This window comes from Crotalus tigris, unplaced genomic scaffold (assembly GCF_016545835.1).
Source record: "Crotalus tigris isolate CLP2741 ecotype Arizona unplaced genomic scaffold, ASM1654583v1 scf7180000017726.370058, whole genome shotgun sequence".
In the NCBI taxonomy this organism is placed as follows: Eukaryota; Metazoa; Chordata; class Lepidosauria; order Squamata; family Viperidae; genus Crotalus; species Crotalus tigris.
In genome coordinates this window covers 82,955-104,812 of record NW_024096594.1, presented here as the reverse complement: position 1 = coordinate 104,812, position 21,858 = coordinate 82,955, and the positions used below count along the sequence as shown (strand labels likewise).

Below are 21,858 nucleotides of genomic sequence, written 5' to 3'. Positions count from 1 at the left end.
ATAACTGAAGTTTGCGATTTTCATTTAACTGTGGTAGTGGCTCTACATACCGTGATTTAGCATGGGAAAGGTTGCTCGCGAGCCTCATAAGGACCACACCTGAGCAACAGCAGTTCATCCATTAAACAGTCGGAGTTCAAAACATACTTTTTATTTTATAAAAAGGGTGCCCAGCTCCACTCTTAACTAGGACTGGGGATAGTCTTGGACCTGCCTTCCCGTTTGAAAATTACATGCTCAGGGGGACTTTCCACTCCAATTCCACTCACTATCCCCACAGCAATGTCTAACAATCCAGCTGCCTGAAGGAAGGTTGTCTAAAATGGAACCATGTACAAATATGGGTACGTTTGCATATTTCAAGCTGTGATGCATGGATGTATTCCCTAGCCCACGTAACCACTCAGATGGACCAGGTTTGGCTTTTGACAGTAGAAACTCTTAACAGCAGCTTGCAGTTATCTACTTTTGTCGAGGCAAAAGGTGCCTTACTGTCCCAGGGTGTTTTGTGGCGTTTGCTGTCTTTTTCTTCTGTCTCCATCATGAGGACAATCACAACTCTGTCTCAACCTTGGAAGAGCTGACTGTAGCCTTTCTCTGTTGTGTTCTCTGTCCCCTAACATGGGGGAGCATCCGGACCCATAAGAGAAGGGCTAATCCTTGATATTCCCAGGACAGAAAAATCCCAGTGCCTTGATCTTTGTGTACTCAGTTGTGCTCAGCACGCTCATATCCCTGTCCCTTCTTCCTGTATCCAGCAGGGCCCGCTGCACGTAGAACCATCATCCCCAGCACCGATCAGCACCATCTCAAGGCTGGAGGAATCACAGTCTTGAGTCCTAGAAGGTTTGGTTTCTGGAGAGCTTGTATGGCATGCTGGATCTGTGGCGGGGCAAGCTTGGGGCAGAGAGCTCTCTCTTTGGCTCAGGTTTGGCATTGGCGTGTTGCTCCCTTGGTCCTTGGGGCCGTGACTAGAGGGGGAAAGCACTCCTGCCTCAGAATCCCTCGCTCGGCGTCCCAGGGTCCAAAACGTGCCAGGCCAGGGAGAGCTCTGCCCAGCTGGAGGGGCCCACATCCACTGAACTCTGCCACAGGCTCCATTAGGGCAGGGTGCCGGTGGCGCACTGTGGGAGCAGAAAGCTGGTGAAAGTCCTGTGTCGACCCTGAGGGGGCTCAGCAGAGGCGTAGTAGGAGCATCCGAGTAGGGGAAAGGCCCACAGGCAGAAGGATCGACTCGCTGCTGGGCTGGTGTCTGGGAGAGAAGGAAGAGCTGGACAGCCTGGCGCAGAGAGTGCAGGCCCTCCCGCATTTGCTGAACTTGCCCGGAGAGCTCGGCCACCTGGGAAACGAGGCAAAGGAAATGAGGTCATTTGCTCACCTTTCTACTTAGACCGGAGCCCTCTCTGCTTAAAAAATTGCTTTTCCAACTACTGTAATGCCTAGAATTTTTAGTAGTTCTGGCGATAGATCACTAGGCCTCTGGAAACATGCAGGACCAATTGGGGAGAAAAGAAGGAAGTGGTGTACTTTTTCTCGCACCCGTTTTTGGCCGTTGAACGGTTTGATCTTGGACTTTGGGGTGGGGGGTGGGTGGCTCATCCCAAAGAAATACCGGTAGCATGAAATACACTCTTCAAACGCTTTGGACTGTGGAATGGCAGAAGAGACGATAAAAGCTCTGTTTGCTCGGGTGATAGTCCTGTATAGGTTGCCTAATTGGGGAAGGTATTGGAGAAGGTAGTAGGACTGCTACTTCTCGCAAAGAATGCTGGGTGAAGCAGCTGATCTACATCCCTTTCAGTCAGGCTTCAAAGAGGACCGAAACCGCCCTGGGTGGTTTTGAGGATGCTTTTATTGGGACCAAGCTGGGATTTGCTCTCAGTGGTGTCAAGTACATCACCTGTGGTATCTTTCTGGACTGCTTGCAGGAGTTAGGAATGGGAAGCACTGTTTGGCCTCGATCCTGGGGTTCCAATCTGATAATTGGAGGGGGGGGGGAGCAGTTGAATTTAATGGTCATTCTGGGTGATGTTGTAGGACTCAGTCCTTTCCCCAAATTGTTTTAACAGCTACATGAAACTGCAGGTTGGTTTGGATTGAGGCATCATAACAATTATAGATCCTTACTGCCCTTCCAGGCTGGCTGGGTGGGAGGGAATTAAATAATTCCCTGTTTTTGACCAATTATGTTCTGTAAGGCTTGAGCCCATGTTTGTCTACCTGGCTGCCTTGCCTGCGTACAACACCCTTATCCCATAATCGGCTCAGGAAGTGATGGGGGGGGGAGAGAAAGGGAGGGCTTGGAAGCAAGTTTTTTTTCTTTCTATGATGACCTTGTCATTCAGGAATACCCTAGCTCCAAAGGCCAGATCGCCTTCATTCTTCGAATTTAGGAAAATTGCGAACAAGCCGTTTTGTCAAGTCTTGAAAGGAGGGTTTAGAATGCTTATTGCATTTTTAAAAAATCTGGTTTTAGCTTTTAAAAGATGACGAATATCGTTTTTATTTAAGCTCTCTGGGGTATGTGAAAATAGGTAAGAGATAAATTATATAAGGTAGACTATTCAAAAGGTAAATCATGAGTCCATGTTTTCAGAAAATCGTTTAAATCTACCATTCTCTGCAGAGATTGTTTTCTAGACCACTGTTTTGAGATTTCCAAGGGCAGCCTGCTCATATGTAGTCTGCTTCCCTGCTGAACAAAAAGCAAGGATGCGCCAGGTAAACATCTCTCCAAAGCAACCTTGGCAACTTAAGACCTGAGGACTTCAACTCCCAGAATTCCCCAGCCAACATCGCCGCAAGGCTGTCTATATACAAGGCTGTTTTTGAGCAGGCTGCAAATGGCAGGCAGACACACGTCAAGGGTGGTAGAGTAATGCTATCAAAAGTACAAACTGATTATCTGAGGTAAATAAAGCCTTACCGCCTGGCGCAGTTTCTCGATGGTGTCTGCACCAGATAACTCGGGAGGGATAGTGGGCAGGCCGCTGTCTGGAAGAGGAAAAAAATGGAACAAACTGACGAAAGCCACAAATTCATCCTTCAAGTGCTCTGTTTCTTTTTTTTTTTCAAACAAGTTTTATTAATTTTTCAAATTTTTACATCCAGATACTTAGGAAGCAGCGTGGTGATCGGGTAATCAGTCAATAACAAAACCATTCATATATATCTCAGGTTACATCAATAATGTTCCCTCACTATTTCCCACAAATATATCATATTCGTATTAATAAATTTCTAACTAAAGCTCAATCAATCAGTACATTTATCAATAATATTTTAATTATACATATCCAAGTCCTGTTTTGGGATTTTATTTAGTTCCAGTTTATATATTCCAATTTAGCCTTTTATAACCAATGTTTAAGCTTCGGATAACCTTAATTTCCCTCATTTCATTATAAGATAATTAACATAACTAAAATACACATCTTATTCCAAAATTCCTTCTTTATAGACAAATATATTCTGATTCTCATTCTAATAACTCCTCATTTAATAGCAAAATATCTGTGCTCTGTTTCTTAGTCAACCCCTTTGTGATCCCTTCCCCGCACGATGCCGAATATTACCTGTTCCAGGGGAAGGGCTGCTGTAATCCGGTCCCGATGGGCCAAGGCGGAAATTGAAAATAGGTTTGTCTGAACTGGACCCGTCCTCAATTCCATCTACAACTCTTTTAAAGAAGGGTTGAAAAATCAGCAAGCGTTTCAGAAAAGAGGAGGCGCATGGAGGATCTGTGTTTCAACAGTAACCTCTGACTGCCAACGTGGGGGCTTTCTATAGTGCCCCCATTCCCAAAGCTGGCCTGCACCTCCTTTGCATCCAGCGGCCTTACCTGGGGCTGAGATCTGGGGGGCCGCTGCAGGGCATGCTGTGCAGCCTCAATGCTGTAGGACGCGAGGAAGTTTCGGAGGCCACGTGGCGCGGAAGTCCTGACCGTGAGGGCAGCTGGCTGTGGCCCCCAGAAGACTTGGGGAGCAAGGGGCTGGAAGGCTCATCCTCTATCTGTGTAGGGAAGCAGGGCATTCTGCGGCGTGAAGGAAATGAAATCCCTGTGTCCTTCACCACCGAAAGCAAAGTGTCAGGTTCCTGGCTGCTCGGTGACGGCGACTCTGCCTGTGGTGGAGGGAGACGGTGAAGGGACCCTTGCCTTTCCCATTACAACTGCCTTTCTCTCTAGAATCGGGAAAGGACTAGCCAAAGGTGTAAAATATATTCCTCCCATTGAGTTATCCCTCTCATTGGCAAATGATTCTCTTTGCCAGTTCCTCCCCCCGTTTGCCCATCTCTGGTTTTTAGAAACAATTGCTCTAAAGATTCAGAATCCACTTGATTTCTTTTTTCTTCGCCTAAGGGCTGGTTTGAGCCTGGAATCATTCATATAAATATTAGGAATTAACAGCATCATCAGGACGTCCTGTGCAAGCTATTCATGGCTGTCAAAAGTTCCTGAACAAAGGTGGGATACAATTCAAACTGGTGCATTAGAATAGCTGGAAAGGCATGGAAGCCCATTATCACCAGTTTCCCCAAGTCCATCTAAGTGGGTTAAGATTTGGATTGGTCAGTAGATTTTCTTGTTGACACTGAGCGACTCTGGAGCATATACTGAAGACCTACCCAGCTGTATAGTTACTCCTTTCTTTTTAATGGCAAGTTGGAAGCCCAAGAAAAGCATGCTACAGAGTTACCCTCTTCTAGGCTTTGTGGGTTCTATGTTGGCTCTGTGCAGATATATATTATCTTTTACTAATATCAAGTAAACCAGCTCTTTTTTAAAATTTTGTTCTCCCATTTTGCATTTGGATTGGATGTCCAACGTATAGTATCAGAGTGCCAAAATAAAGCCCATAATGGAGACTTGGCTGATTTCCTGTCTGTGACTAATGAGGCAAACAATTTTATCTGCAATCTAGACATGTTTATAATATTTTATATTTCATGTTTCGTATTTTCATCTCTTTTGTTTTTTATTGAAATGTGATGTGGATGTGCCATACGATGAATAATAATTTGTAATTGGATTTGCCCTCAGAGATCTGGCACAAAACTGAGTGACTCACTACTGCACCCAGAATGTGGCAATGGCAATTGCTACCCACCAGTGACAAGGATTTCTCCCTATCGCCCTGCTCTGCTCACCTGGAAGACGCTGCCTCCACCCAGGTTGTAGCTGAGTTCACAGGGAAGTTCACGGCGGAACTGGCTGGCAAATTCTGGATAGAGCTCCAGACTAGCCAGCAGGCCAGGCAAACTCAGGCATTGCAGGTCACAGTAGGTGAGGCCTCTCACATCTGCATTGGCCTGGACCCCCTGTTCCTTGGATGAGATGTGGCAACCAATCAGGTCCCCCTTCCCTGCAAGGCAAAAGAGCTAAAGGTGAATCCTTCATCAAGGGGAACAAAATGGAAGCCCCAGAGATGGTTTGGCAGTAGCTGTGCCACCCAGTTTCCCACTCTTATTCTGAAAAGAGGCTCACCGAAAGCCCCAAATTGAAAGCAGCATCGGGATGAGCTGGATAGCATAGAAAAAAGGAAGTGGGGCAGTGCTCTTGGAATGAGTTCATTTAAAAAAGCAATAATAAAAGGCAAAAACATTTCGAGTCTTATTGCGTGGGGGGGGAAAAAACAGCATGTCAAAATTCTCACCTTATTCTCGATACAGAAGCCTTTTTTCTGTGTGCAAAACTTCAGAAAGGAAGCGTTTAGAACTACTCCCATTACATCTGGATTCACAAACCATATTTAAAGTCTAGGCTAAATGGGATGGGTAATTCGTGGTTCATTGTGTCATGGGAACTGCCGTTGCTTTAATTGTTACGAGAAACAGGCTATAAGACGAAGCTGGAATACGGTTTATTGGTATGGACGAACCCAAGATGTGGGAACACAGTGACTGTGTTATGTTCAACAAGCTTGAGCGTGCAAGGGTTTCCAAATCCAGCCAACTTTTTCAAACTTCCCAGTCTCCCAGCCTTACAACGTGGGAAGGGGAAAGAGCAGGGACTGAAAGAGAAGCATGCGCTACCTAGGATGGCAAGCACGGTGCCATCTTTCAGCACCTCCATGGAGCCCGAGCAGATGAGATAGAGAGCCTGGAGCGCATCTCCCTGCCGGATCAGGTATTCTCCCGGCGTGCAGAAAGAGGTCCGGACGCTGAGCGAAAGGGACCGCTGGCAGCCCCGGCTGGCCCCCTCAAAGAGGGGCAATTGGAGCAGTTCCTTGTGAAGATGCAGGGCGATATCGGCACGCAGCTCATCCGGGAGGCTATGCAGCAACTGGCGAGAAAGAAGGCACAGCAGCAGGGTTAGAAAGTTCTCCTCTTCCTCAGGGACCCGGGAGGCTGCCTTTGTCTGAGATGGTCTAAGGCAGTGGTTCTCAACCTTTTTAACGCCGCGACGCCCAACCGGTCGTAAGTCGAGGACTACTCAACTGGTGCAGCATCGTTTGCAGAATGGGACTTTTGGCGGGCTCAGCAGGGCAGAGAGCCTGGACAATTCCTATTGGCTTTTGAAAGCCAATAGAATTAGACTCTATTCAAGAGAGTCTATTCTATTGGCTTTCAAAAGCCAATAGAATAAAAGGGAGTAGCACAGCTAAGGAAAAGGGGAAAAAAAAATGACGGACTGCGTTGTTTGGCAACGTCGTTCGACCCCAAATGGGGTCCCAACCCACAGGTTGAGAACCACTGAGTTAAGGCAATATTGTGTACAGGACAAGACCAATTTCAGTGAGATGGAAGAGGAACACACACACACACACACACACACACACCCCTTTGTTAACAAAGTACTCTGTATATATATACTTTGCTTTCCTGTTTTGCTTTATTTCTCCTGGCTGGGCTACCTGTCTCTTCACTTTCACAGCTGAGACCACTGTGGCTTATTGCTTCTACTCATTTGTCAGCCTCCTGACCTTTGCCTCTGTTCTTGTGCCAAGAACTTCGAGGTGATTTCCCAGCCAAGCCTTCTTGACCTTTACAATAATTCTGCTGCTTAAGGGCAAGGTGGGTGGAAAGAAAGGAACTGGCCTAGAGGTCTCCCATTATTTGCATAGCTTTGACAGAATGGACGAACTTCTACACTTTCTATTTGGAAGGCATGGTGCACAGATCATGCTCTAGTGGGCGCTCAAGTTTTCTCTGATTTGGCAGGCCCCAAATGCATTGGGCCACAATTCTGGTCACACATATCAGCATACCCATCAGCTTTGCTTAGCTAGGAATGACAGGGAGTGTAATCCAATGCATCAAGCAGGACTTCTAGTCCCTCCCCAGCTGCTCTCTTAGAAGAGTCAGGTGGCCCTGGGTAGAATCCTCTACCTTGTCCATTCTTCCTGCCCAGGTCTTGCCCTTGCCTGGGCTGGTTCTCACCTCCCGTGTATCAATCCCATTGCTAGCACTCCAGGTGGCTTGGAAGTATTCCAGCATGCGCTGCTTTAGCGGTGGAGGGATCCGATGAATACGGATGTAGTCGCGCAGGTCACGTGTACGGCTGTGATAGAGGAAGCGCCGAGCATACATGCGCTGAATGATGGCCGTGACGTTGCCGAAGACAACAGCGTGCATCAGTGCTGGGGATGGAGGAGAAAGAGAACAGGCCGAGGCTAGTCTGGCTGAGACGGCCAAGGAGAAGGTGAACATAACTGTAGTCGTGGCTGTAATCCCACTATTCTGCAATTAATCCACAAACTAATCAAACTAATCTCAATCTTGCAATCTCTAGCTGTCTTGGACCCACAAATATGACAGCCAAGAATCTGAGGAGCTGAGAATCTAGGGAACATCTAGACCAGGGGTAGGCAGCCTTGGCTCTTTTATGACTTGTGGACTTCAACTCCCAGAATTCCTGAGCCAGCCATGCTGAGGGGAAAGGGAGAGGTATCCAAGCTGAGCCATGCTGGCTCAGGAATTCTGGGAGTTGAAGTCCACGAGTCATGAAAGAGCCAAGGTTGCCTGCCCCTGGTCTAGATAATATGAGATGCAAGAAGCCGCACAAAAACTGAATGAGGAGTAGAATTGTAGGTTTCATACTTTCATTGCAACCAATGGGCCTCTCCTACACTGGCATGTCTTCTTCTTTTTCCCCTTTCAGTAACTTTGTTGAAGGTTAGCCACAGAGCATAGGAATGAGAGGTGCCTGGTGCACCCCAACCCCCCCCCCCCCGTCTCTTATTTGTCCTTGATTTCCTTAGCCTAACAATTAAAAGTTAGGTCTAAATTTAAAAAGGCAGCTTTCATTTCCCACCACTAATGTGTTCCACAATCTGAGAAGAACAGAGATCAGCCATCTGGTTTTATTTTCTTACCATTGGAAGGAGGCTAAGGACGTAAGAATCACCTTACTGCTTGTTGGGAATGTACCAAAATAAAACTCACAATAATAGAAAGTTCTTGGCCCGTTGTCATGAGAACTAGATTGCCCAGGAACCTGAGTTAGAAGCAAGGAGGAGGAGGAGGAGGGGGGGGAGGGGGAGGAGGAGGAGGGGGAGGAAGAAAGATGCTAGGGAGGTCTTACTGGTTCTCCTTCTTGATATCCCACCCAGGGGCAGAGCCCAACTCACCCCCCACCAGCATGGTGCAGATGGAGAAGATCTTCTCTGAGTCGGTGTTTGCCGATACGTTGCCAAAGCCCACACTGGTCAGGCTGCTGAGGGCAAAGTATAGGGAGGTAATATAAGCACTGCGCAAGGAAGGTCCCCCTAAGAGTTCCCAAGTTGTGCCATTCAGGGAGGAAGTGGTCTGGTTGGCAGGTTCTTCTTCACCACTGCTGTTCCTCTGAGCCAGGTAATAGGGAGTCTCCAGGCGTCGAGCAAGCTCCTGCAGCCAACCTGCAAGGATGGGGAAGAAGGAAGCAAAGCTAGAAGAAAATCCAGGCTAAACTTCTTTCCCTTCTTTCCTCACCCTACAGACTGGGTTCTTTTCTCAGCTGCAAACACAACCTGTTCTGGTCAGTGTCCTGAAGAAAAACCTAAATAGTAAAGCCTTATAGGCTAGGCCAGGGGTAGGCAACCTTGGCTCTTTTATGACTCGTGGATTTCAACTCCCAGAATTCCTGAGCCAGCATGGCTCAGCTTGGAAACCTCTCCCTTTCCCCTCAGCATGGCTGGCTCAGGAATTCTGGGAGTTGAAGTCCACGAGTCATAAAAGAGCCAAGGTTTCCTACCCCTGGGCTAGCAGATAGAAGTTCCAACATTGGTCCAACAGATAGCTTTGGACAATCAGAGCACGCAGGCAATTGCCTGCCTCTGCTGCTTGTCTAAAGTATCTGATCTGTCTTGTTCTATGACAGTGATGACGGACCTTTTAGAGACTGAGTGCCCAAACTGCAACCCAAAACCCACTTATGCATTGTCGGGTGCCGGGTGGGTGTGGCCCATTGGGTGGGTGTGGCCCATTGGGTGGGCATGGCTGCGGTGATAACAGCAGACTGGGTGGGACTAAAAAGTTCAATCAATCAATTCCAACTTTGCAAGATCTTTTTTTTCCCCTGAGAAATTGAAATTGGCTGATTGATTGAACCTTTTTTTTGTACATGGTGGCAGAGGCCTAAAGTGAAAAGGTTTTATAAAACCCAGCTGAAGGCCTAGGACTGGGGCTACGGCACGCGTGCCCACAGAGAGGGCTCTGAGTGCCGCCTCTGCACCCGGGCCATAGGTTCGCCACCACTGTTCTATGAGGTTTTACCCGAATCTCTTTTAACACTACCATATTAAAAAAAAAAGTGGGGTACACAACTTATTATCCTTCCAGGTGTTGGTGAACCATAATTCCTGGCATCTTTCCCACTGGTCATATTGCCCAGGACAGATTGGAATCCACAACCTCTAGATGGTCAGGTTTTTTTGGCTGGCTTTAAAGATATTTTCTGTGGATATGTCCTATCCCTCTACAAATACTGTGGATATGTCCTATCCCTCTACAAATACAAATATGATTAGGGGACTGGAGGCTAAAACATATAAGGAACGGTTGCGAGAATTGGGTATGTCTAGTTTAACGAAGAGAAGGACAAGGGGGGACATGATAGCAGTATTCCAATATCTCAGGGGCTGCCATAAAGAAGAGGGAATTAAGCTATTTTCCAAAGCACCTGAAGGCAGGACAAGAAGCAACGGGTGGAAACTAATCAAGGAGAGAAGCAACCTAGAACTAAGGAGAAACTTCCTGACAGTGAGAACAATTAATCAGTGGAACAGCTTGCCTCCAGAAGCAGTAAATGCTCCAACACTGGAAGTTTTTAAGAAGAGACTGGACAGCCATTTGTCCGAAATGGTGTAGGGTTTCCTGCCTGAGCAGGGGGGTGAACTAGATGACTTCCAAGGCCCCTTCCAACTTTACTGCTATTATTATTATTATTATTATTATTATTATTATTATTATTATTATTAAATACGCCTTTCACCACACAGGGAGGCACACATCCCCTAAATTCATGATTACTGCCCTTCTATAGATCAGTGGCTTTCAATTTGTTTTCCCAACCATGGAACCTCTTAGTTCACAAATATTAATTAATTAGTTCCTGGAACCCCCTTATCAAGCAGAGAAGCTCTTGTTGATAGAAAACTAGCCGAGTTTGGTGAACTTTCTTTTTAACCTTTCACCTTTCATAGAACTCACCAGGTTCTTATGAGACCCTGGGGTTCCATGGGACACAGTTTAAAAAACCCTGGCAATGGCCATATATATCATAAAGTTTTTTCATGCAAACTGCTCCCATCCAGAATTCATGCTTAAGCAGCACTATTTGTCCCCTGTTACCACACATACAAGCCAGTCACACCCATTAGTATCTAAGTGAAAATTTGCTAAGGTGTCTCTCTTGCAGCCATTTATGTTGTAGAGAGGGATACCAGAGACCCAGCCAAGCAGTTATGTGCAATGTTGGGAAATGAATGTAGACAGCAGTCTTCTGCTTAGACCAGTGATGGCCAATCTATGACACTCTTGTCGAGGGTGACACACCATGACATTTTGGTGACACGCCAGTATTTACCACACCCAAGAACAATTGTTCTCGAAAGCACACTCCATTTTTCACATAATTTTGGGAGGCTGTGGAAGCTGCCAAGGCCACGGGAGAGGGCTGTGCTCTTGTGTGTATCCTCCACAGCCTCCAAAAATTGTGTGAGAACGGGGCCTCCTTTCACATAGTTTTTCAGAGGCCGTGGAAGAGCATTTCTCCGAAGCCGCTTCAAGAATGAAGGCCTGGTGTGACCCAGAGGAGTTTTGGGTAGGCTGCAGAGCCCTGTCAACAGAAAGAGGTAAGTGCCATGTGGCAGATTCTCGCGGCAATTGTGCCATTACCTAAGGCTCACACAGGGCAGCTTTTCTGATAGCAGCGGTGGTGCTAGGGCTGAATGTTAAGGTCCAGACCTCAACTTCAGGCCCAGATTCATCATTGCTGCTGCCAAGTACCACTGTTCAGGATGCTCTAGATGAGAAGAGGGAGGAAACAGAATTGTTTCTCGTTTCTTTGTATGTGTGTGTGTGTATGTGTGTTTTTGTGTGTGTGTGTGAGAGAGAGAGAGAGAAAGCAGCAGAGTCAAATTAGTCATTTTCTGAATTCTTGACCTGCTGAGCCCAAGACGTTCGTTATCACTGACTTAGACACTGATCCAGGTAGCAGTATGTCTGAGTAGGCTAATCATTGTGTGTTTCCATTAAGCCACAGAATTGAATTGCCTCAGATCATTAAGATCAGTAAATCCTGCGATGGTTAAAAGTGAGCTAGAGAAGAGAGGTACCCTCAATTCTAATTGCTTTCAGGGATCAATAGAAGTGAGACTGTGAGGTCTCAGGAGCTCCTCAGGACTCCTTCCCCATCCCAGTTCTCGCAGAGCCCTGAGAAAGGAGTCGGATAGGAATTTGAAAAGCCAGAAGACAAAGGGAAGCTCTCTGTACAGGCCCCAAGCCCAAGGTGAAATTGATCTCATTTTTTCTGCAGCTCATCCTCCCAGCATCAGTAGCTTTCTCTCTCTTTTCTATGGGAGATAGTGAGCCAGAGGCAGCATTTATGAAGGATTAAAACAGCCTTCCCCAATGCAGTGCCATCTGGATGTGTTGGTTGTCAATTCCCATCGTTTCACCCAGCATGCCCAAAGGGAATGGGGCAAATCAGGAATTCGTACTGTCCAGGTTGACAGCCAACATATATTAAAAGGCACCATATCGGAGGATGAATATAATTCGAAAGCATGGAAGCAAGAAATCCATCACTAAACCAAAAATAAATTCAGAGAGCTCGGAGATCTCCCAGCTCTCTTCATTTAAAAAAAAAGGAAGGGAAAAAAAAAACACTTTACCAAGTTGCAACAGATATATCACCCTTGAGCACTGAGTCTCTCCACACTCCCCTAGGGATTTGGCAGCCCTATCTCAAAGCCAATGCGGCAGTTACTTGCTAATTTGTCACCATGCAGTCCCCAGAGTCTGCTGGAGAACGGTAATTATGCAAGAGCTCATGGTCCCCAAGCACAAGAGAGGGACCGTGCGGATTATTTCTGCGCTTGACTGGAGGTGACCACAGCTATTCATGTGGGGGTCTATGACAATTCGCCACGGCCAATTTACTGCGGAACAACTCGCCACGGCCAACTCGGCACACAGGACAACAAAAGTTACACTAATATCAAAGAAATGTTGGAATAGAATCATCAAAGAAAGGAATGCCAAAGAAGGGGCAGAATGAAATGTGAATGGTAAAAATGAAAATATTTTTTTATTTATTTTAAATAATTAAATTGAATTAAATTGTCCCGCGGCGAGTTGTCCGTGATGAATTGGCTGTGGCAAGTTGTCCCATTCCCATTCATATAGGCCAGGAGTAGGCAACCTTGGCTCTTTTATGACTCGTGGACTTCAACTCTCAGAATTCCTGAGCCAGCATGGCTCAGCTTGAAAACCTCTCCCTTTCCCTTCAGCATGGCTGGCTCAGGAATTCTGGGAATTGAAGTCCACGAGTCATAAAAGAGCCAAGGTTGCCTACCCCTGATATAGGCCCTTCTGCTTCTACTTGGCCATACGCCTTCCCTTAAGTTGCAACATGCAGTGGCCTGTGGAGCTTCAATTCTAATTAAGAGAAGAAAGTAACCCTCCCTGAGCTGCCCTGAAGCCCCACCCCAAGGAAGATAGCCCCCCCCAGCACGCACCTATCCCGGGCAATTGGGAGGGGCTGCTCTCGACCTCTCGCTGGCCGATGAAGTACCAGACGCAGGCAACCCAGTGAGCCAGAAGGGCAAAGACGGTCATGAGCAGGGTGAGCACCACAGCGCTGTACTGGGAGTACCGATCCAGGTTGGGCAGCAGCCGCAGTAACCGCAAGAGTCTCACCGTCTTCAGCAGGTGTGCCCCAAAATACTGGGTGAGAAAGAAAAGACCGGATATGCCTAGACAGCCCCTACTGGGGTCGAGGGGGAATGTTGTGCTGGCAGAAGAGAAGAAACATGGCAACATCATAAAGGCCCCTAACCAAGGAATGCCGGGGCTTGTTTTTGAGGAATACAGCTCTCTTGAATTAAATTTATGAAATACCACACCAGCACAAGAAGGAAAAAAAAAAAATAGAAAAGTCTTCCTTCTTCTAAGCTGCTAACAAAATTATTTATAGTCCTTCCGGTAGTAACTTTAAAATGCATCCAACTGATACTTTGGCGTTTGAAGCTTCACGCTGGCTTGTAATGAACTTCAGACCCAAGTATGCTACTTTGGTCTTCCTCAACATTTCTGCGTTGCAATTACCTGGGCGAAGAACTCTAAAGGACGCTTTGCATCCTAGAACTGATCCAAGCCCTGCATAATCACCTACAAATTGGAAATAACCAGACTTAATTGCAGTCAAGAACAAAGAATCATTGGCACTACAGTAGTGGCCAAAATTGTGGAAACCTTTTGGGAAAAGTGTATTTTTGAGGTTTGATGGCTAATAACACCACTTTTTGGGGGAAGTAGTACCATAAAATTATATATCAATGGAAAGATAATTTAATCAAGAATGTAATGCAACAAAGTTTGTTTAATTATTATTGTATGAAAAGTTATAGCCAAATAACCAGAAAAAGGAAGCACAACTTCCTTAGGTTGATATCAGGTAGCTTTCCTTTATCTGATTGTAGCCAATGAGCATGAGTGTTTAGAGAGCCAATCAGGTGTCATCTTGTTTTGGCAATGAGCCAATCAGAGCACAGTAGGATTCAGTTATCGATGTCATGTATTGAAGCTGAGAGGAGGACATTTGCCAGTGTGTTACGTGATCGCTATCAAGTTGGTTGGGTTTTTTTGTGTTCTTTCATTTAGTGAGCTTGTAAAACGTAATAAAATTAAAGTAATGGTGCAAAGACTGGTTGCCCAGAAAGCGATGTAAAATAGTATTATTAAGTGAACGAGGCTACAGTTATAAAGAAATTAGAAGAAAAATTGGTGGAAACTTCACCCAAGGTGGCATTTTTACTGTACACTTTTCCCAAAAGGTTTCCACAATTTTGGCCACTACTGTAAAGCAGATCTGGACAGCCTTCCCAAGGCCTTCTCTGCAATGGTCTGTCCACACTCACACTCTCCTCATCAATGGCCTGACCTTCTGCTGGAGCAGACACTTTTTCAGTTCAGTTCAGTGCAAGGTTCCCTAGCCAATGAGAGCTCTCCCTATCAGCAGGAAGAACGTTCGTTAAAATAGGCGAGATTCTAGATCAGGAGTCATACTTTTGAGGCCAAAACACTCACCAGCAATATTTTACCGAGAAATGAAATATTGAGGGAAGACCAAGTTCAGTAAACAATAGCAGGAAAGCCAGAATCAACTAAGTTGCCACTCTGACTCTCTACAACAGTGTTTCTCAACCTTGACAATTTTAAGGCATGTGGACTTCAACTTAAAATTGTCAAGGTTGAGAAACACTGCTCTACAAAGATATACTTATGACCGCATGAAATAGCCTTGAATAATCAACACATCTTCTGTGTGCCCCATCGCAGAGAATCCGAACCCAACTCACCACGTTGACCTTGAAGGCATAGAGTAGGTCGAAGGGCAATGCTGCTAAGAGATCCAGCACGAACCAGCGGGTCAAGTAGTGTAGGAATATAGCATGAGGATCAAAGACCACCTGCCCTGATTTGCTGACAAACGTGGTACGAAAATTCAACACAATGTCTACAAAACAATGCAAACAACAACAGTAAAAGAATGGCAGTTTGCAACCATCATGCAAGCCTTCCTTCCCTCACTGCCTTCCCGATATCCCAAGATTAGAACCCTGACGATCCCTGGTCTTGCCACCTGGGAATTGTGGAAGTTGCAGAAGGATACCATTCAACTTGGCAGCTGGTAGGAAAGGCCAGGCTACTTAATCCTCTCACCAGCTGACGCTTTCGGGCTGTGCCCACCGTCATCTGCTTTTCTTACTATGCAAAACGGTCAAGTGAGCGGAAGCTCATGTATATCTGAACACCCCCCCCCAAACGACTCCTTTGCCAGTGAAAGGAGATCACCTCCTGGGGAGGCCCTCGCTTGACAGAAGTGACTCAGAAGGCCGGGGAGGGAGGCAGAAAGGGCTCCCTTGAAGCCAGCGATGAGCAAGAAATTCTCTGAGCTGGCCATGCAGGATCTAGCTCCATGCTAGCTCTAATTTTGATCTGGGACTGCTGTTGCTAGTTTCTTTGGCAATCTCCCATTTTGGAAGCCAAGAGCTTTTCATGTAAATGCCGTCTCAAATCTTCACAGGCTCTCCTCAAAACCAGAGCCTAGAACTTTTTGATTTCAGTTGCCAAATTCCCAAATGGAGAAATGAGAGTCTTTCTAAAGGTCCCCCGCACTCCAAGAACGATAAGGCACACGGGGCTTCAGAGCAGATCTGAATGGTGGCCCGTCAAGCTCAGTATTAAAAGTAGTCCTCAACTTACAACCATAACTGGGACCAGAATTTCCACCGCCTAAGCAAGGGGCTTGTTGAATGAGTCCTGCCTGATTTTACACCGTTTGCCGTGGTTGTTAAGCGAATTGAAGCAGTTGTTAAAAGAATCGTGTAATTTTTAAGCAAACCTGAGTTGGGAATGTCACAAATGGTGATCCGTGACCCCGGGAGGCCACAATGGTAAACAAATGCCACTTGCTATGTGCCCAAATTTTCATTTATGACCATGGGGATGTTGTGGTGGTTGTAAGTGTAAAGGCCAGTCAGATGTCACTATTTTCGGTGTCGCTGTAACTTCAAGCAGTCACGAAACGAACGGCTGTTAAGTCGAGGACAACCTGTACTTACACTGACCAACTACAGTATAGCTGCTCCCTGATTCTCCTCTATCTTGGAATGTCAGGAATTAAACAGGGGGCCGCTTGCCTCTTAATCTGGAATGTGGCCTCCCAGGTGCTGATGATACCTGTCCCCTTACCTAAGATAAAAAGGATTTCAACAGAGAGATCACAGACACTGGGGGGCGCACGAGAAGCCTCTGGAAGCCCTTCGTCCTTGGTGCCATTGAAGCAGACGCTGTAGGGCACCGTGACAGCCACGTACAGCGTGGCCAGGAGAATCAGTCCGTCCCAGCCAGCCTTGAAGGTACCATAATGCAGCAGGATGAATGGCGATTTGCGAGCAGCAGCCACTTTGTATTCAGGCAAGGCAGACTTCTCACCAAACACGCCCTGGAGAGAAACCCATAAGAAAGATTAAATGCTCGGAATGGGAAGGCTAGAAAAATCACAATGGCAACAGTGGCAGCGGTCACCATGCAAAACAGGTGGCCCGGCACTAAGCAAAGCCTCTCAACCCAGCCTACATTGACTGGGGGGGGGGGGAGCAGGGAGTTCCCCAGGAATCCATCAAGTAGGGAAGTTAAGAGTGAGTGGGTGATTTTTGCATCCAATGGGTCCACCGCTGGATCTGCTTGCTTTTTTTGTCCTATCTTTGGGTATTATCGTGTGATGGAATGTGCACCTGCAGCATCAGAGGAGGTGTATTTAGCCGACTCAGAGCCTTTCCAGAAAGAGGCTCAGATCAGTCCTGAGCTGAATGGGGAAGAGGTTCAGGGTAGCCACCCCCTAGAACAGTGGTTCTCAACCTTTTTAATGCCGCGACCCCCCAACCGGTCGTAAGTCGAGGACTAAACCGGTCGTAAGTTGAGGACTAAACCGGTCGTAAGTCGAGGACTTTCCCTGCCCAGGAGCGCCGTGCATGCATGGTGCCGTCCCCTGCACCAGCCGAGGCATAGCTGGCAAGCGGCAGAGACGGAGCAGGCTGACCACCAGCTGGGCTACCAGCTGGCCCAGCCCAAGGGAGGTAAGGCACCCGCCGGAAAAGGGGAAAAAAATGGCGGACAGCCTTGCTTGGCGACCCCAAATGGGGTCGCGACGCATAGGTTGAGAACCGCTGCCCTAGAATCTCTCAGATCTAGTAGATTAGGAGGTTATAGTTTTAATTTGGCAAGATTTTCTCCATTAGCTGTGAGCAAATAAAAGATTGAACTCAACTGGATCTCACTGTCTCCTCTCTAGGCTTGAGCCTGACATATAGTAGGTGAAAGAATGTCTATTTGAAATCCTGCCTGGTGGAGCTCCTTCAGGGATCCAAAACTGACAATCTCAGACTTACAACTCAGTGTTGTGCCTTGCGATCCAGGGAATTCTAGACTAGAGGATGCAGACTGAGCATATCTGGGGGGGGGGGCAGGATGGGCCAGGCAGATTTAAAAAATGTAAATCCTTTCCAGGATTATTTTGCCCTGATCCAGTAAAGTTCAGAGACATACACACCAGTCTCTGAATACAGATCTTCACAAAATGATGGGCTTAAGAAGGATAACTAATTAAATGTGACTACTACCCATCTGTAACCTCTGGAGGGAAGGGTGTACTGCATTTGGTTGCATGCTCAAGTAGCTACACACTGCTTTACAACTTAAACCAAATAAATACAAGCACATTCAATGGGGCTGCCTTAGTTTGTTGATATTTAATGTGCTTTTCAATTTTTTTTGTTTCAGAATCTGTTTTAAGTTTTGCAGTGAATGAACCTGATCCATATTTAGTGTATGTTTAATAAAGAAATGTTGAGTTTTTGTTAAAAAAAAATGGGCCAGCTGTTTCATTAATCAGGGAGAAGAATTGCCTTGGGCAGTAGATTTTGAGTGTTATTTATAAAATCTGTACCATATTCTTGGAAGACAGAGCTGTGTATGCTGCATGACTTATTCTTCATCCGTAAATTAGCCTGCTCTATCCTAAGAAGTAGTAAAAAATACCCACATTGAAGTGAGAATGAATTGTCAACTGGTTGGCTTCTGCATATGGAACAGAAGGGGCAAAATCATTTCAGACTGGTCTTCATTAGCACAAATTAATGTCTAGATAATCATGGGATTATATAATTTCAGGGCTTGTGGTTCCCTAAAATAGGAGACAGATAAGTGTGCAGGAGCTCTCTACAAAGAGATGGAGGCCATCTACAGACAGGATCATTTTATCTCTTGGAGTCTTGGAAGGAATATTTATTTATTTATTTATTTATTATTTTATTAATAAAATTTATATGCCGCCCAATCCCTAGGGACTCAGGGCGGCGTACAAAATTAAAACAATAAATATAACAATAAAACAATAAAATAAGTGCATTCATACAGCGTGTCCAGTCGTATCCCGCCCCCCCCCGGGGACATCAACCCCAGGCCTGCCGGAACAGGAGAGTTTTAATGACTTTCTTAAAGGCCAGCAAGGTGGGAGTAGTTCGAATCGCGGGGGGAAGTTGATTCCACCAGGTCGGAGCCACCACAGAAAAGGCCCTTCCCCGAGGGCCCGCCAGCCGACATTGTCTGGCCGACGGGACCTGAAGGAGGCCCAATCTGTGGGACCTCACCGGTCTCTGGGAACTATGCGGCAGTATGCAGTCCTGTAAGTAACCTGGTCCTAAGCCATGAAGGGCTTTAAAGGTGATAACCACTACCTTGAATTGTGTCCGGAGACCCACAAGAAGCCAGTGCAGCTCACGGAGGATAGGTGACACATGGGTGTACCTTGGCGCACCCACAATCGCTCTCGCGGCTGCATTCTGAACCAACTGCAGCCTCCGAACGCTCTTCAAGGGTAGCCTCATGTAGAGCGCATTACAGTAATCCAGTCTTGAGGTGACAAGGGCATGAGTGACTGTGAGTAGAGCCTCCCGGTCCAAATAAGGCTGCAACTGGTGCACCAGGCAAACCTGGGCAAAGCATATATGAAAAATGCTCATTTGGTTTGCTTGTAAGCTTTTGCACAAATTATTTTGGTCAGCAACAGAGACAAGAGAGAGAGAGAGAGAAGAAAGAGAGAGAGAGAGAAAGAGAGAAGAAGAAGAAGAAGGAGAAGAAGAAGAAGAAGAAGAGGAAGAGGAAGAGGAAGAGGAGGAAGAAGAAGAAGAAGAAGAAGAAGAAGAAGAAGAAGAAGAAGAAGAAGAAGAAGAAGAAGAAGAAGAAGAAGAAGAAGAAGAAGAAGAGATGATAAAAGTTGGAAACCAACAATTGAGAAATCAGTACCCTAGTCAAGGAACTGCCATGGAGAAAATCATGCCCCCATCAGCACTGGCAGAACAAGCTATGTAAATAAACAGGGAGCAAACCCCACACTCACTAGCACTGATGATATTATCTACTTTGGTAATGACATGGTTGCAAGCAAGCAACCAAGCTCAGAGAGCACCAAGGATTCCAAAAGTTGGGATTCCTGCTTTTTAATATATATAGAGGTCATAACAACTGCCTAACATGCAGATAAGCCCAGGTTCGAATCTCAGAAGAGTAAGTCTGGCTGAAGAGAGTTAATGGAACTCGAAATAGCTATACCAGTTCTCTCTTTATTCTTTGTTAGCAACCTAAAAATGTAAAATGATGTCGCAGTTGGCGACTGCTGCTTGTGGATGGCTCTAGATTGAGCTGATACAGGCAAAAGAAAAAGAAAAAGAAAGAAGATTTCTTTCTCCCATATTTGGGCTGACAGGGTGTACATTCAAGGTAAATATATATGTATATGTATATGTATATGTATATGTATGTGTGTATATATATGTATATGTATATGTGTGTGTGTGTGTGTGTGTGTGTGTGTGTATATATATATAATATATATATATATATATATATATATATATATATATATATATATATATATATATATATATATCTTGTTTGACTCTACTAAATGTTAATAAACACAAAGAGCAAATTGTTGGGGAAGTAAGTAATGAGCCCTATCAGCAGTTGCTGATTTTCGAGCAGTTATTTGGCCAACACTTGAATTGTTGGAGAGCCACAGCCATTTTGTATTGACAGGATTTATGGGGACTTTTGAGGAATTATGCACTCAGGAACTACTCCTCAGTAACAATCTCAAAACTGGATCCCCATTGGTTCAGGAAAGATCTTGGATTTAGTTCTGCTTACAGTTTCCTAGATAGTCATCATGGTCTCTTAGTTACATTACTACTGATTGTGAGTCATTTGTGCCTGTTTCCAAAAAGGACCTGGACACAATCATTCAGATGAATACGTTACAAATACATTCTCTATTGGTCTGCCCATGAAGACAGACGTAGACTTCCATTGCTATGGAAGGTTGTTAAATGTTGGCCAATGCAAGCTAGAGGATGCCTGCCATACCTGTATATTGATTGCTCATTTTTCTTCTGAGATCAATTCAAGCTATTACTTTTGATCTTGAAGGGACTCACTCATGATAACCTGAGACAGGGACTCCTCCATGTAAAATCAAGCAATTTTGAAACCCTCCTTCAAGCATCATCTTGTTTAGATGACAGATCAACATCAAGTCTAGTGTCCTTCAAGATCCACAATTTTCTTTTTTTTTTTCAGATGGGGTTCAGGTTGCCCCATATTCGTGTAATACCGATAGTGCTGAGACACAAAGGCACTTTCATTTTAAGATGCTTCGGAAATATATTTCCAATGATTCCTCCCCCCCTCCCAAGGTTGAATAGCTTTTTGTTTCTGCTTTTCGGTATGTATGATCTTATCTCTTAATCTTTGAGATTTAATAAAATGTTGAGTTTTTTTTTAATTGTGAACAAAAGGTTTGGAGCACTGGATGAAATAGTGTTATATCCCTTGTCCCCTGTGATAAACATTCAACTCTTTCCCCTCACTCAACAAACTTGAGATCCTGTATGGTTTCTGTACTTCTATCCACTAAATTTCTGAACGCTGTGCTTTGGTCTGTTGTCCCCTTGAGCTTGTCCATACCACATACCTTGTGGAGTTTGCGCTTTCCTTTGCCCTGCTTTTGGAGATGTCCTGAAAGGTGATAAAGCACAGCCCGGCTTCTCCGACGATTGGCGTTGAAGCCTTTAGCTCCAGCTCGGCTGTAATGTCGCCGCCCACCTAGCAAAAGACAAAGGCGGGATGGTATTTGGTACGTTAGACCAAGAAGGCTTTGTATCTGCTCTTTCAGCAGTAACCAATATATTTTCAATGAGAAAATACCTCAAAATTTGAGTTTTAGAGCAATGTTTTCCCCCTTGCTTGGAGATGACCTCTACTGTTGCAGAACCTTACATATTCAATGCTTATCCTTTAGAGCAGTGGTTCTCAACCTTTTTAATGCCGCGACCCCAACTGGTCGTAAGTCGAGGACTACTCAACCGGTCGTAAGTCGAGGACTACTCAACTGGTGCAGCACCGTTTGCAGAATGGGACTTTTGGTGGGCTCAGCAGGGCAGAGACAGCCTGGACAATTCCTACTGGCTTTTGAAAGCCAATAGAATTAAACTCTATTCAAGAGAGTCTATTCTATTGGCTTTCAAAAGCCAATAGAATAAAAGGGAGTAGCACAGCTAAGGAAAAGGGAGAAAAAATGGCAGACTGCGTTGT

At 45.6% G+C, this 21,858-nt stretch overlaps 1 protein-coding gene across 1 annotated transcript in view; it reads right to left on the bottom strand.

The window, feature by feature from the left end:
- Window positions 1–131: 131 nt before the first annotated feature.
- KCNH3 (potassium voltage-gated channel subfamily H member 3) overlaps window positions 132–21,858 on the bottom strand; it is a 72,677-nt gene continuing 50,950 nt past the window's right edge. Inside the window, exons 4-15 of the mRNA XM_039339010.1 lie at window positions 21,239–21,369; window positions 16,399–16,651; window positions 15,003–15,160; window positions 13,161–13,368; window positions 8,571–8,837; window positions 7,381–7,580; window positions 6,034–6,283; window positions 5,149–5,363; window positions 3,842–4,122; window positions 3,576–3,679; window positions 2,927–2,994; window positions 132–1,339 (exon numbers count right to left, since the gene is read on the bottom strand). Coding sequence (XP_039194944.1) covers window positions 728–1,339; window positions 2,927–2,994; window positions 3,576–3,679; window positions 3,842–4,122; window positions 5,149–5,363; window positions 6,034–6,283; window positions 7,381–7,580; window positions 8,571–8,837; window positions 13,161–13,368; window positions 15,003–15,160; window positions 16,399–16,651; window positions 21,239–21,369 — 2,747 coding nt within the window. The 3' untranslated portion in view covers window positions 132–727. The remainder of the gene's footprint in view (window positions 1,340–2,926; window positions 2,995–3,575; window positions 3,680–3,841; window positions 4,123–5,148; window positions 5,364–6,033; window positions 6,284–7,380; window positions 7,581–8,570; window positions 8,838–13,160; window positions 13,369–15,002; window positions 15,161–16,398; window positions 16,652–21,238; window positions 21,370–21,858) is intronic.